Consider the following 12,985-nt stretch of genomic DNA (forward strand, 5'->3'; position numbering starts at 1 on the left):
ATCTGAACTTTTAGTGCTTTATCCAGCAGAGAAAGAGAAGGGAGAAAGAGACTACCATGCTCCTAAAAGATGTTGAGTGTAAGATCTGAACCTTCTTTGGGGTCATTCTGGTTTTGTTGCTGCCCCAACCTTGAGGTTACACGATCAGTACTTATGGTAGTGGATGTGTGCTGTCCTTTCCCCCTTTTCTCTTCCTTGAACCAACACTTACACAATAATCGGTCTGTTGGAAATTTGGGAAGCATTCAGCTGGGGTTCAAAGTTTTCCAGTTTTGCAAATCTCAACAACCATGTGAGGTCAGTGCTATTATCCCTATGTTACAGTCCAGGAAACCAAGGTTAAGTGACTTGCCAAGGGTCACATAGCTAGTAACCCTGGATTATGAATACTGTAGTAGGATGAGGCCTATACAAATAAATACTGTGACAAAGGAATGACCTTTTTTCATGACCCATGTCATAGTCTCCAGATGTCCCCTCTTCCCTGTGATGATGGAGGTGTTCTTGAGGTTCTGAAGGCTAATCAGTAGAGTATAAGCTCTTAGACTTTCTAACCAGCTGGAAGGGATTTGATTATGTTGTCAGGGATGTATTATATGTTTGTCCCTTGAGAACTAGCTTAGCTATGTGTGCAGAGGTGTGGCTACTTCTCTATAAGGTATGATCACCAGATAATAAATTGTTCTGGCCATTATTCATAACAACCAGTTGCTAATACTAGGAAGGAAGAAAGTATTGACCCTAGTAAAACCACAAATTCAATACAATTCAGCTAAAAAATTTTCTTTTCCATGCCTATTTTTGGTCACTCAACCAACAAGCACTTAAACAGCTACTGTATAGAACTGGAATTGCCAGGGCTGGGATTATAGAGCCCAAACCAGAGCACTCACTTCCTTCAAGGAGCTTACACTGTATCAGGAAAGGAAAGATATTTATTTTTCTATATGTGTATATGTGTGTGTATATGTATATATATACATATACACATGTATATGTATATACACACACACATATATACACACATACACATATGCATGTGTGTATGCATATACATTACACACATACATACATATATCATATATGCATGCAAATAATGCAGTAGCATACATGCACGCAGTACATACATTCTCTTATCTAGAATTTGCACATTGGTGTGGTTACATTTGATTCAAACCTATTGTGGAACCTGAGGTGTTTTGTGGCTCCTCACTTCCATATTACAGTTGCTGTTCCTGATGCTTGTGGAGCTCCGAGAGATCCCAAAGAGGAATACTCCCTCCTTTCTTCCCTCCATTCACTGAGGTAGAGATATAAAGAAAGGTAGCAGCATCAGATTGGCATTCAGCTGTGGCTAAAGGTTTTCCAGTTTTGTAGAACACAGATTCTCAGAGCTAGCTGGGACTTCACAAGTTTAGTCCAAACCCACACTTCAGTATGAATCCATCCTACATCTCCAATAAGTAGTTAACCAGTCTTCTGCCATTAGCGATGGGAGAGAAGGCAACAAGCCTTTATTAATTGTCTGCTATGTGCCAGGCATTGTGCTAAGCACCTGACAAATCTCAACAACTATGTAAAGTCAGTGCTATTATCCTTATTTTACAGTCAAGGAAAGCAAGGTTAAGTGACTTGCAAAGGGTCACACAGCTAGTAAGTGTCTGAGTCTGTATTTGAGCTTGAGTCTTTCTGACTTCATGCCCAGTGCTTCTTCCACTTCTCCACTAGCTGCCTAATGGGGAACTTATTACCTTAAGAAAGAGCCCATTCCAGTTTTAGGCCACTAGACTTTTAGAAAGTATTTCATTATATTGCATTGAGCTGAAACCTGTCTCCCTGTATCTTGGTTCTGCCATGTGGATCTATATTACAAATTTAATCCCTTCCACTTCAAATACCTATCCTCTCCCCAGTTCCTCTTGGAAGTTGCCATGAAAGAATTATTATTGATTTAATGAAATAATGATCCTCATATAAATTCAATTTATTGTCTGAGTGTTCATCTTCAATTTACTCCATTCCCCTCTTGGCAATGTACCTGAGTATTTAAGAGGTCTTTTCAATCCAATCTTTTAAGTCAGAAACCATTTAATAATTATTAACGTCCAACTCCTGGCATTTGGGACAAAGAGATCATGAATTACCAAAATCTGCAGAGAAGCCCCAATGCCATTTTCCTCATTAGCTCCAGATTCCTTTTTACTAGAGTTGATAACAGGATGCAAAACTGACCTACTTACTGGGATTACTTCCTTCTTTCCTTGTCTACACTGATAAGGAGCAGAAAAAACAATGACTGAGTAGGTTCTCAATCATCCCAAGAAAGGCAGTGGGACCAGGCAGATCAGAGAAGCAAGGGTCCTGGATAGTCTTCCCCTGAATAACTGAAAGTTGACCACAGGGGAAAAAAAATATTGACCTGTGTTTTTCTTCCCTGTTCTCATAATCCTCTCTCCCCAGAGAATGGAGAGAATTAAATAAAACCTACATTCTTTTTTGCTTGCCTCTGCATACCTTATTGCTTTGTCCTGGAGAAAGACTATTTGTAAAGCCATTAGATAAAACTTGAAGGGATTTATCAAGATTCTTTTCTTGCACTGGAATTCCATTGCATTAAATACAGTAAGTTCTCACTCATTTGAAGCAATTGGGGAAAAGAGACAGTTGGAACTGGTGAAATGTTTAAATTACAGAATATTTTTAAAGATATGCATTTTATTATTTTAAAATGAATATAGTAACTCTCTGCCTATCAGGTTTGAGGAATATACAATGCTAGTTTGTTGTTAGCATAGAAATTCTTTAGTGAATTCTAAAGGGGGAAGATAGTTGATTTTTAAAAGAATTTAATTAATTAATTTGTTTTCAGTTTTCAACAATCACTTCCATACTTTCCGCCCCCTCCCTCTATCCTCCCTCCCTGAGATAACTTGCAATCTTGTATGGGTTCTATACATACTTTCTTATTAAACACATTTTCACATTAGTCATGTTGCATAGAAGAATTAAAATGAATGGGAGAAACCATGAGAAAAACCAAACCAAACCAGAACATAATGCAAGAGAAAATAGTCTGCTTCATAGTTCTTTCTGTGGATGTGGATGGCATTTTGCCTCAAGAGTCCTGATAGTTGATTCTTTTAAATATTTTAATATTCTTCCTGTAATTTGGCTTGCATTATTTCTTTATTTTTGTGGTGCAAAGATTTGAAATTGCTAATAATTGTATTATGTACCCAGTATGTACAATTCTATGTTAGGGATACAAAGTTTTGGTAAATGACATAGGGCTTTCTCCATCAGTCTTAGCACCTTTCCTTCTGCTATTGCTTTCTATCTACCCTCTATATATCTTCTCTCTGCTTAGTGATTTATATATTGTCTCTCCCCCATTAGAATGTTCACTCCTCAAGGGCAGAGATGATTTTTCCTTTCTTTATGTCCCCAGAATAGTGCTTTGCTCAGAGCTGCTCTTACTTAAGGACTGACTGATAAGAAAGACACACAAAAAGTACAATAGAAAATAGAATGTCCCCTGGATTTGGAGTTGGAAGACATAGGTTCAGATCCTGACACTTCCATTTCCTATCTGTGTCATTTTAGGCACTTCTTTGGGACTCAGTCACCTTCCCTGTTAAAATGAAAGAGTTTGCACTTGGTAAATGAGATTTGGTGTTGGTACCAATTAGTGTAGTGGCTAGAGCAGTGGACCTAGAGTCAGGAAAACCTGAGTTCCAATACGGTCTCAGATGCACGAGTCATTTAACCTCTGTTTGCCTTACTTTCTTCTTCTGTAAATTGGGGATAATAAAAGCACTTGGCTCCCAGGGTTGTTGTGAGGATCAAATGAGATAACAATTGTGAAACACTTGGTACATAGTAAAAAACTATATAATAGCTATTATTGTCATTATTATTAGCAGTAACTTAAGAAGTGTTCATTGAATTGGATTCAGATAGATCAGTGAGACAGCAAAGTGCTAAACTGACTTTAGTCAAAGGTCAAAATGTAAGACACAGAGCCTTAATGCTATAGGACATCAACAGAAGAGAGGTCATTGTGGCTAGATCTGTCAGTGATGACTTCATAGAGGAAGGCAGACTTGAACTTGGCCTGGCATCTAGCATAGTGCCTTGGATATAGTAGCACTTAGCTGGTATTTATCGGATTGGGTGGACAGGAGGAGGAGAGGGCATTTTTAGTTAGGAACTGGAAGAGGAAGAGTGAGTGAAGGCAAAATATTAACAATAGCTCATATGTATATATTATAATATATTATATGTGTGTTTATGTATGTAGGTGTATAGATATATATGTGTGTATACACACATATACAACAGAAATACCCACATATATACCTTAAGTATACATATGACACAACCGCAAAATATATACATATATACGTATACACACACATATAAATGTTTTTGTTTTTACAGAATTTTCTAATGAGCCTAATGAGGTATAGACACTGTAAATACTGTTATCCCCATTTTACAGATTAAAAAATGCTCAGCCTCAGAGAGGTGAAGCAGTCGCTAGAGGCAACAAGGTAAATAAATGGTAGAAATGAAACTTGAGCTCAGGTCTTTGGACTTATTTCAGCAATTCTACCAGACAATGCTGCTGCAGCATATTCTATACGTGAAGCACTGCACTTGCTGGATTCTAGTCACTGGTCACAGTACCCCCTAGTGGTCACATATAATTCCTTTCTGGATTATGTAATTAGAATAATCCTTTACATTTTGCTGGATGCTTTCACAGAATATGCAATATTTTTCACATCTGTTCTCTGATTTAGTCCTCTCAAATGTTGTGTAAGAAAAACAGAACATGGTAGGTATAGTAGTTTAAATTAGTCAGATGGAAAAACCAAGGCTGAAAAAGGCCAAGTGATTTATCCAAATCCCACAGCTGGTCAGTGGTGGAGCCAGGACCATTGTCCACGCCTCTAGGATAGTCCAGTGCTGTTAGAATGCATTCATACATTCTGAATGAAAATAACCTATTAGTCCTAGGAAAATGCTTATATTTCAATAGAGTTCTTTAGAGGATGTGATAAAATAAATTCAAAAAAGTGCCTCAAATCTTGAAAAATTCAGTCTGATGACCAATCATCAGATTGTACGTTGCAAGTATATGGCCACTTATTCTTCTGGTTCTTGAGCTAGCCCTACTCACAGGATCCTAAAAGTGGTATCGCTCAAACTTAGCTCCCTCAGTTTATAAGATTTTCCGGCTTTATGGGAGCTATGATTTGGAGTCCTGAGTCTCCTGGGAATGCAGGGTGGGGGTCTATGATTTGGAGTCCTGAGAATGTTGGGCTGGGGGTCTCTCCACTCAGCAGAAATCAGCCAAGAAGCTCCTCATTCTGAAGAACTAAGAGCTGGAAACTGGGATCCAATGACCATTTCAGGGGGAAAGAGGGTGGTAGAAGTAGTCTTTTCTTAACACAACAGACTGCTGGACTTGGAATTAGGACGATCTGCTCCCCAATATTGCCTCAGACACTTACTAAATGTATGACCCTGGGCAAGTCACTTAATCTCTCCATCTCAGGTTCCTCAATTGTAAATTGGGGATAATAATGGCACCCAATTTTCAGTGTTGTTAAAATTTAACAAGTGCAGCGATATTTATCTCTCTGTCCACTTTGTACAACATAAAATGCTATATAAATGTTAGCTGTTCTTCACCTTTTAAATTCAAACACTCGAAACAAATTTTGCCAGAATGTGGCCCTTTTCTAAATATCACTCAAAGGCCGTTGGAGTGGGAGAGAAAAGGACTTTTCATTCCTGCAGAAACGGATACATCAGTTTTACAACACCTGCTATTTTCACAGGATGGAAAAGGAGACTCATTTACAAAGTTACCTACTCTGGGTAATTCTAGCTGCAAATGGTATGTGAATCAGGGAGTAACCTGAGGACGGGTCACATGGGAAAGGAGTGAGAGAGAGCAAAACATGTTGTTTTTGGAAGAATAATCAAATGAGGCTCAAATGAAGGCCATGCTGCCAAATTCTGCCTGTAATGAACAGTTTCATTATTTGGGAATGCTCCCATTTCACTCACCATGGCCGACATTGAAAAATTAGAAAACCACCCTTACAATAGCTTCCCTTTTCTTTATCCCCACCCTTCCCAGTCCAAAGGATAGGCCAGAGAACACTCTCTCTGCCAATTCTGGGGCTGGCTGGAACCATTCATAAAGCCCCATAGGAATAGATGTTTCATATGCCTTAGGAAAACTTCTGAAGCAAGAGAAGAGAAAGAAAAATGGATTCTCTTTCCTTCTTTTCCACATGCTCAGATATTTTCTTTGTCAGCAATGGTTTTTCTTTTCCTTGCCTTCCCTTGCCTTCCCTTGCCTTCCCTTCCCTTGCCTTCCCTTCCCTTGCCTTCCCTTCCCTTCCCTTGCCTTCCCTTCCCTTCCCTTCCCTTCCCTTCCCTTGCCTTCCCTTCCCTTGCCTTCCCTTCCCTTCCTTTGCCTTCCTTTGCCTTCCCTTGCCTTCCTTTGCCTTCCTTTGCCTTCCCTTGCCTTCCCTTGCCTTCTCTTGCCTTCCTTTGCCTTCCCTTGCCTTCCCTTCCCTTCCTTTCCTTTCCCTTCCTTTTTCTTTTTCTTTTTTTTTTTAACTTATTGAAGCTTTAAAATAATTGTGAGGCTCATAGATTTAGATTTTGGAAAGTAACCTAGAAGTCATCTAGTTCAACCCATCTTTTTACAAATGAAGAACCTAAGACCTAGCAAAGTTAAATGACTTGCCTAAGATCACAGAGGTAGCATCTAACAGAACAAGGATCCAAACCCAAGTTTTCTGATTAAAAACCCAATTGTCTTTCCATTATACAAAAAGGCTTCAAAGACTTTGAAAAGGTAATAGATTCTCTGTCTACAGATTTATAGAATGAGGACAGAATTAGTTAAGTTGGGAGAGGGTCATCACCAGAATATGAGTAAAAATTTTGGTCATAGAGATCTGTATTAATCCATGGAGGAGCATGTTTGCGGATGGAAGTATCAGTTTGTTGAAATATTGGGAGGGAGTAACAGTCAGGAATAAAACCCTCTCTCAAAGCAGAGGGGCCCTAAATTCCATTAAAATATCTGCAGGACTAGAGAGGAGTTCCACACATGGAGAAGATCTGGTGCGGTACTTCTAAGATTGGCCTTGTCTGGAGTCCAGCCATTTCTCCAATACACCTTCCAACTGATGTCGTAGAAAGAGCACTGGGTTTGGAATGACAGGATTTGAGGTTGAATCTTGGCTCTGTTACCAACTGTGACTTAGAAAAGCTCTTTTCTCTGGGCTCTCAGTTTTCCTCCTTATCTGTATAATTAGGGGATTGGACTACAAAATCTCTAAGGTGTTTTTTCAGTTATATGTCAAATGGCAAATAGAAGGAATGGGCAAGTGGGTTGTCATCAGGACTCAACAAATACCAGGCTCCAGTTCAGCATTCAATTCAATTGAAGTCAACTAGCATGCCTACTCTGAACAAAGCACTATTCTGGGCCATTGAGGATACAAAGACAAAAAAAGGCACTTACATTCTTGAGGAAGGAAAATGAGTCCTAAATCCAAGATAATTTGAGGAGGAGAAATAGTTCAAATAATTAGAGAGATCAGGAAGGTAGCTCCTGAGCTAAGCCTTGACGGATTCTAACAGGCTGAGGTGAGGAGGATATTCCCCAGGGATGTGGGATAGCTTGTATAATGACAAGAAGGTAGGAAATGAAATTCCAAGTCCAGAGAATGGGAAGTAGACCAGTCTGGTCAAAACTAGTGCCTAACAATTTCATCATGGCCTGGGATTTGGGAAACAAATTCATCTCAAACTATATCATACTTTGCTTTCAGGGTAATTTGAAAAAGATGAAATGAGCCTACAAGCCAAACAGGACCAGTCTACTCAGGGACCAGCAGGGACCCACTTGAGAATTTTATTGAACTTCCTAATTGCTATGGCATCTGTTCTAACTTAGATTTGAGCTGAACTCCCTGCAATGGAAGGTGGGAGGAAGAGGAGAGTTGAAATACAAGGAGCAGAAGGGTTAGTGGGCTTCCACCAGTCCCATATATGATCAAGACAGTACTCTGACCAGATATACTTAGCTCCCTCTGATCTTTTTCCAAGAATTCCATTGAGAGAGTGTGGTACAATGAAAAGAACACTGGGTCTGGAGTTAGTTTCATTGACTTATCATTAAGTAGGTCACTTTGCCTGGCTGGAGCTCATTGTCCTCATCTGTAAAATCAGAACATTGGAATGAGTGATCTTTATTTTGAAAATAATGCCCCTCCATAGATAAACACCAATGCCTTTAATTTTGGCCTGGACATGGGGTTGAAGGCCATGCTATCTTCATCTTCCTTCCTCCCTCCCTCCCTCCCTCCCTCCCTCCCTCCCTCCCTCCCTCCTTCCTTCCTTCCTTCCTTCCTTCCTTCCTTCCTTCCTTCCCTCCTTCCTTCCTTCCTTCCTTCCTTCCTTCCTTCCTTCCTTCCTTTCTTCCTGAAAAATTTACGTGGTTTTGAAATCGATAGGGGTAAGGGAGAGGTGAGGAGATACTATTGTGAGATTATAAGCAAATTTGTTGAACCCTGCTGTGACAGGCAATACAGATGTTCTTGGAGAGAGCTGGCTTTAATTCATCAGTCCTTGTACTTGTTGCCCCCCAGATATGGACGAATGCAGCTTCTCTGAGTTCCTGTGCCAACATGAGTGTGTGAACCAACCTGGCACATATTATTGCTCTTGTCCTCCTGGCTATATCCTGCTAGATGATAATAGAAGCTGTCAAGGTAAGTGTCAACACAATGAGAGAAAAAAGTACAATGAGTGCAATAGGAGTGGGGGATGGGGAAGAGGGAGGGGCAGGTGGTAGATATTCTGTGCCAAGAACTAGAGACAGTCGCTAGGGTGGGTCAGGAGCTGACCGTACCAGGGTTCAGTCCTCTTCTTCCCTTCTTTCCCCAAATCCAGCTAATAAGTAGCTGGGACATTTAAGAAGAGGAAATGGAATGAATCCCATTGGCTCCTGGGATCAGTGATCAGACGACTTGAGATATATGTCCCTGGGTGCTGTTTGCTGTCCTGCTGTCACTTGATTTTTTACTTCTAGCTTAGACTGTGATGCTGAAAGACATGGTCAGCTCCAGTAGAAATTGAGAACCCTCTCAGAGAATAAATTTGGAGCTGCTCTCTCTCCCTTAAGGTATGCCTGTGCCAGATGCCATGGCAACCTGACAGACAGAAAACATAAGACCCTTATAGGAATTTTTTTCCTAGAGGGCCCCAGACTAGGTTTTTGAAGGAAATATGAAGCAACATTACAGATGGGTAGAGGCAGAACCAAAGTTTTATCAGTACTGAGTTGCTCCAAAGGTATTGTAGGTCTTTCAAGGGCAAGGTCTTTCAGGGTAACAGTATGAACATCTGTCTAAGAAAGAAAGTGTGATTAGAAACTGGAACCCAAGAACTAGGAATACAGACATGCAGGTAGTAGAAGTGGGAAATAGGTGAGATCAGAGGAGCTTACTCATGGTATCTGACTGGGGGATCTAGGGAATGAAAAATGAGAACTAGAGACAACAAATCCAGACCCAAAGTGGAGCAGGTAGCAGGGGACAGTGTGTCACTCATAGCAAGATGCAGAAGGTGGGCTCTGACACAGTAGGTAGTCTACTTTGCGTTAACATTGTCACATCATTGTTGGTAGTTACATACAAACCCCATTTTCTATCTGCTATTGCTCCCACAATGCTCTGCACTTATGTCAATTGATGGTCAACAGGTTGGGCAAATCCACTGAGGCTGATCCATGGTTTCTTCATCTAGAAACCAAGATAACTTTAAAGAAAACACTCTATGGACCTGAATGATGTTAACAGCTTCCAACTGATAGCTGCTTAAAGTGAATGAGTCCAATAGAAGAGTTCTAGTTGTACTTGGTTTGGATCACGGAACTCAGCAAGCAGCACAAGACGGAGAGTCCATAGATGTCTAGTCTTAGCTTCCTGAGGCCACTGAATGCACAATAGGCTTCCTGTCTCTCAGTGGTCTCTCAGTGCCCACAGCTGCTGCTGTTCTTGCTTCTGTTTTGGCTGGCAGGTCTCTTGTGTTGCCTGCTGTGTCCTGCCAAAGTGGAATTCTAGAAAGCTGTGAGTGAAAATAGCAGTCTAGTTCCTTCATGAAGGCCCCTCCAAGGAAGGCACTGAACCAAGTCAGGATTGCCATGAGCCATGTTCTTAGTCTGGTCTGTTCTGCATTGAGACCTCTCATGGTTTCCAGAGCTCCCCCGGAGAGCTGGCTTTGGTCATGCTTTCCTCTTCATTTCATTGAAGATTATTAAGGATTAATTTAGTCATAGTTGGTAGAAGCCCACAATCTTGCCTTGTTAAGGAATGGTACAGCTATTCTGGCCTCAGATCTTCCCAAGAACTTTTTTTTAACTTACTTTCCCTGATTTCCAACTCTGCTCCTGGGTCTTCATGCTCATGCCTTGTCTATACTGCCAGGTATCAGTGATTATAGAAATAGTAAAGCAACTAACAAGTAAGAGGTTAGTAATCTATATGACAAAGCTGGTCTCCCTGTCCCTTGTTAGTAAAAAAGATGTTTCAAAGATTTCTTTCCTTCCACCTTCCCAATTCCACATAGATGCCTTCTGTATTGAACTATATGACAAGGCTCTGGGTATTTTATGTTCAGATCTATCATGGGTGGTCCTTCTCTTGTCCAGAACTACATTTTAGGAAGCTCCTCTTTGGCTGTGTCTCCTTTCTGTGTTTCAGATATCAATGAGTGTGAGCACCGGAACCACACCTGCATTCTACAACAAACTTGTTATAATTTGCAAGGGGGTTTCAAGTGTATAGATCCCATTCGCTGTGAGGAACCTTATATTCAGATCAGTGAAAAGTAAGTTGTGGGTTTCCGAGTGGGATAAAGTAGCCACTGTATGGTGGAAAGAGGACCAGATTATGAGTCAGAATCAATCAATCATTTAATCCATCAACAAGCGTTTATTTAGCATTTACACTGTGTAAAACACTAAGGATGCCAAAACAAAAGGCAAAAAATGGTCTGCCCTCAAGGAGCTTATATTTAGACTTCTGTTTAAATTCTAGCTTAATTCTTGCAATTTATCAAGTGTTGGACCCCAGGCACATGGTTTCCACTCTCTGACTCAGTTTGCTAATCTGTAAAATAGGACTAATGCTACCTGTCCTCCTTACCTTCCAGTATTATTAGAAAGGTCAAATATATAACAAAATCTGATGTGAAGGTTTTTCTGAAACGTTAAGATAGCTCAAATATCAATCAACAAATATTAATTCAATACCTTCTATATGCTAGGCACTATACTCAGTGCTAGGGATACGAAAAAAGGCAAAAGACAGTCCTTGTCCTCAAGGAGCTCATAATTTAATGGATTATGCTCTGTAAATCTGAAAGCACTATATGAATGCAAATTACTATTATTTTGTATGTTCAGATGGATCTATGGCCTCATCAGTGTACATATATCCTGATTATTCATCATGGATTATAACTCATGCAGGCCTTTTAATTCTATGACATTCTCATCTATAACTTTATGTAAATTCTCCATATGAGAGAAGACTTCTTTTGGTTTCAGTAATATTGATTATCAATGATATTAAAATGAGAGAAACTAGGAAAAATTCTGGCACCAAAAACATTTCTTTTTGTTTTATTTTCTGTAAAAAATATTTTTATGATTATTGTCATCAGTAACAATAGCAATGCTATCCTGAGGAGCCGTGAAATAGGAGGGGCATAGCCTGCCAAAGATGCATATGGAGAATTTTTATGTTTCAAAATGAGTGCAGGTCAAAGTGAAAAATGTTACAAAATTCGTGTAACTTTTTATTGGATTCCTGTTCATAATGGATAGCATAATTCTTTCTCCAAGTAGGTCAAACTTCTCCTTTCCTGTTACTTTCAGTATTATTTGGACAAAAAACAGTAAGCATGAGGGTGTAATTGAAACAATATTGGATTGGAAACTGAGAGATGTAGTTCCTCAATTACTGCCTCTTCCACCAACAAGCTGTGTGATCTGTGGCATCTCAAATTTTCTGAGACTCAGTTTCCCCATCGTTAAAGTGAAAAGGTTTTTCTAGTTAGATTTCAAGGGGTCTTTGGATGTGGGAAAAAACGGGGATGGGAAAACTATATCTTTTGTCACTAATCTCTAACTGAAATTTAGCACTTTTTTCAATTTTGAATTTTAAAAATCATTCTAAGAAAGGGTCCATAGCTTTCACCAGACTGTCAAAGGAGTGTGTGACAAAAAAATCGGTTAAGAATCCTAGTCTAGATGTTTCAAGAAATTCAATCCAATTCCATATTTATTATTCCTGTTGTGTACAGAGCACTCTAAGATCTTTTACAGCTCAAACACTCTATGACTGTGTTCTCTTGATGACAAAAGTACATTCCCTCTCTCCCCTTCCCTTTTATTACATGCAATCTGAAAGAGACCTCAGAAGCCTTTTATTTAGGCCAACCCATACTGAGACAAGAATTTTCTTTGTTCCCATCTAGTGGCTATCTAGCTTCTACTTGAAGACCTCCAGCAATGGGGAATTCCCTATTTCCCCAGGCAGTCCATCCCACTTTTAGACAGCCCTAATTAGAAGACTTTTCCTTACGTTGAATGAAATGTACTTCATTGACATTTCTATCCATTGTTCCTAGTTTGAACCTTGGGGAGGAACAAACAAGAAAACAATAAGAAAAAGTATAATACCTGAAGTCAGCTCTCATGTGTCTTTCCTGCCAACTATTTTCCTCTCCAGGCTCAACATTCTCAGTTCTTTTAGATGATTGTTTTATGGCGTATTCTGCCCTCTTATTATCCTGGTCAGTCTCTGATCAGTTTGTGTCCTCACTTAAATGTGACACTTGGAACTGAATATAATATCCTAGAAGTGGTTTAAGCAAGGCA

General features: G+C 39.8%; 1 protein-coding gene across 4 annotated transcripts in view; it reads left to right on the plus strand.

Annotated features, from left to right (window-relative positions):
- FBLN5 (fibulin 5) overlaps positions 1 to 12,985 on the plus strand; it is a 128,504-nt gene that overhangs the window by 84,242 nt on the left and 31,277 nt on the right. For all 4 annotated transcript variants that reach the window (XM_072625065.1, XM_072625063.1, XM_072625066.1 and 1 more), the window contains 2 exons: positions 8,688 to 8,810; positions 10,803 to 10,929. In XM_072625065.1, the coding sequence (XP_072481166.1) occupies positions 8,688 to 8,810; positions 10,803 to 10,929 (250 nt within the window). The remainder of the gene's footprint in view (positions 1 to 8,687; positions 8,811 to 10,802; positions 10,930 to 12,985) is intronic.

This window comes from Notamacropus eugenii, chromosome 7 (assembly GCF_028372415.1).
Source record: "Notamacropus eugenii isolate mMacEug1 chromosome 7, mMacEug1.pri_v2, whole genome shotgun sequence".
NCBI lineage: Eukaryota > Metazoa > Chordata > Mammalia > Diprotodontia > Macropodidae > Notamacropus > Notamacropus eugenii.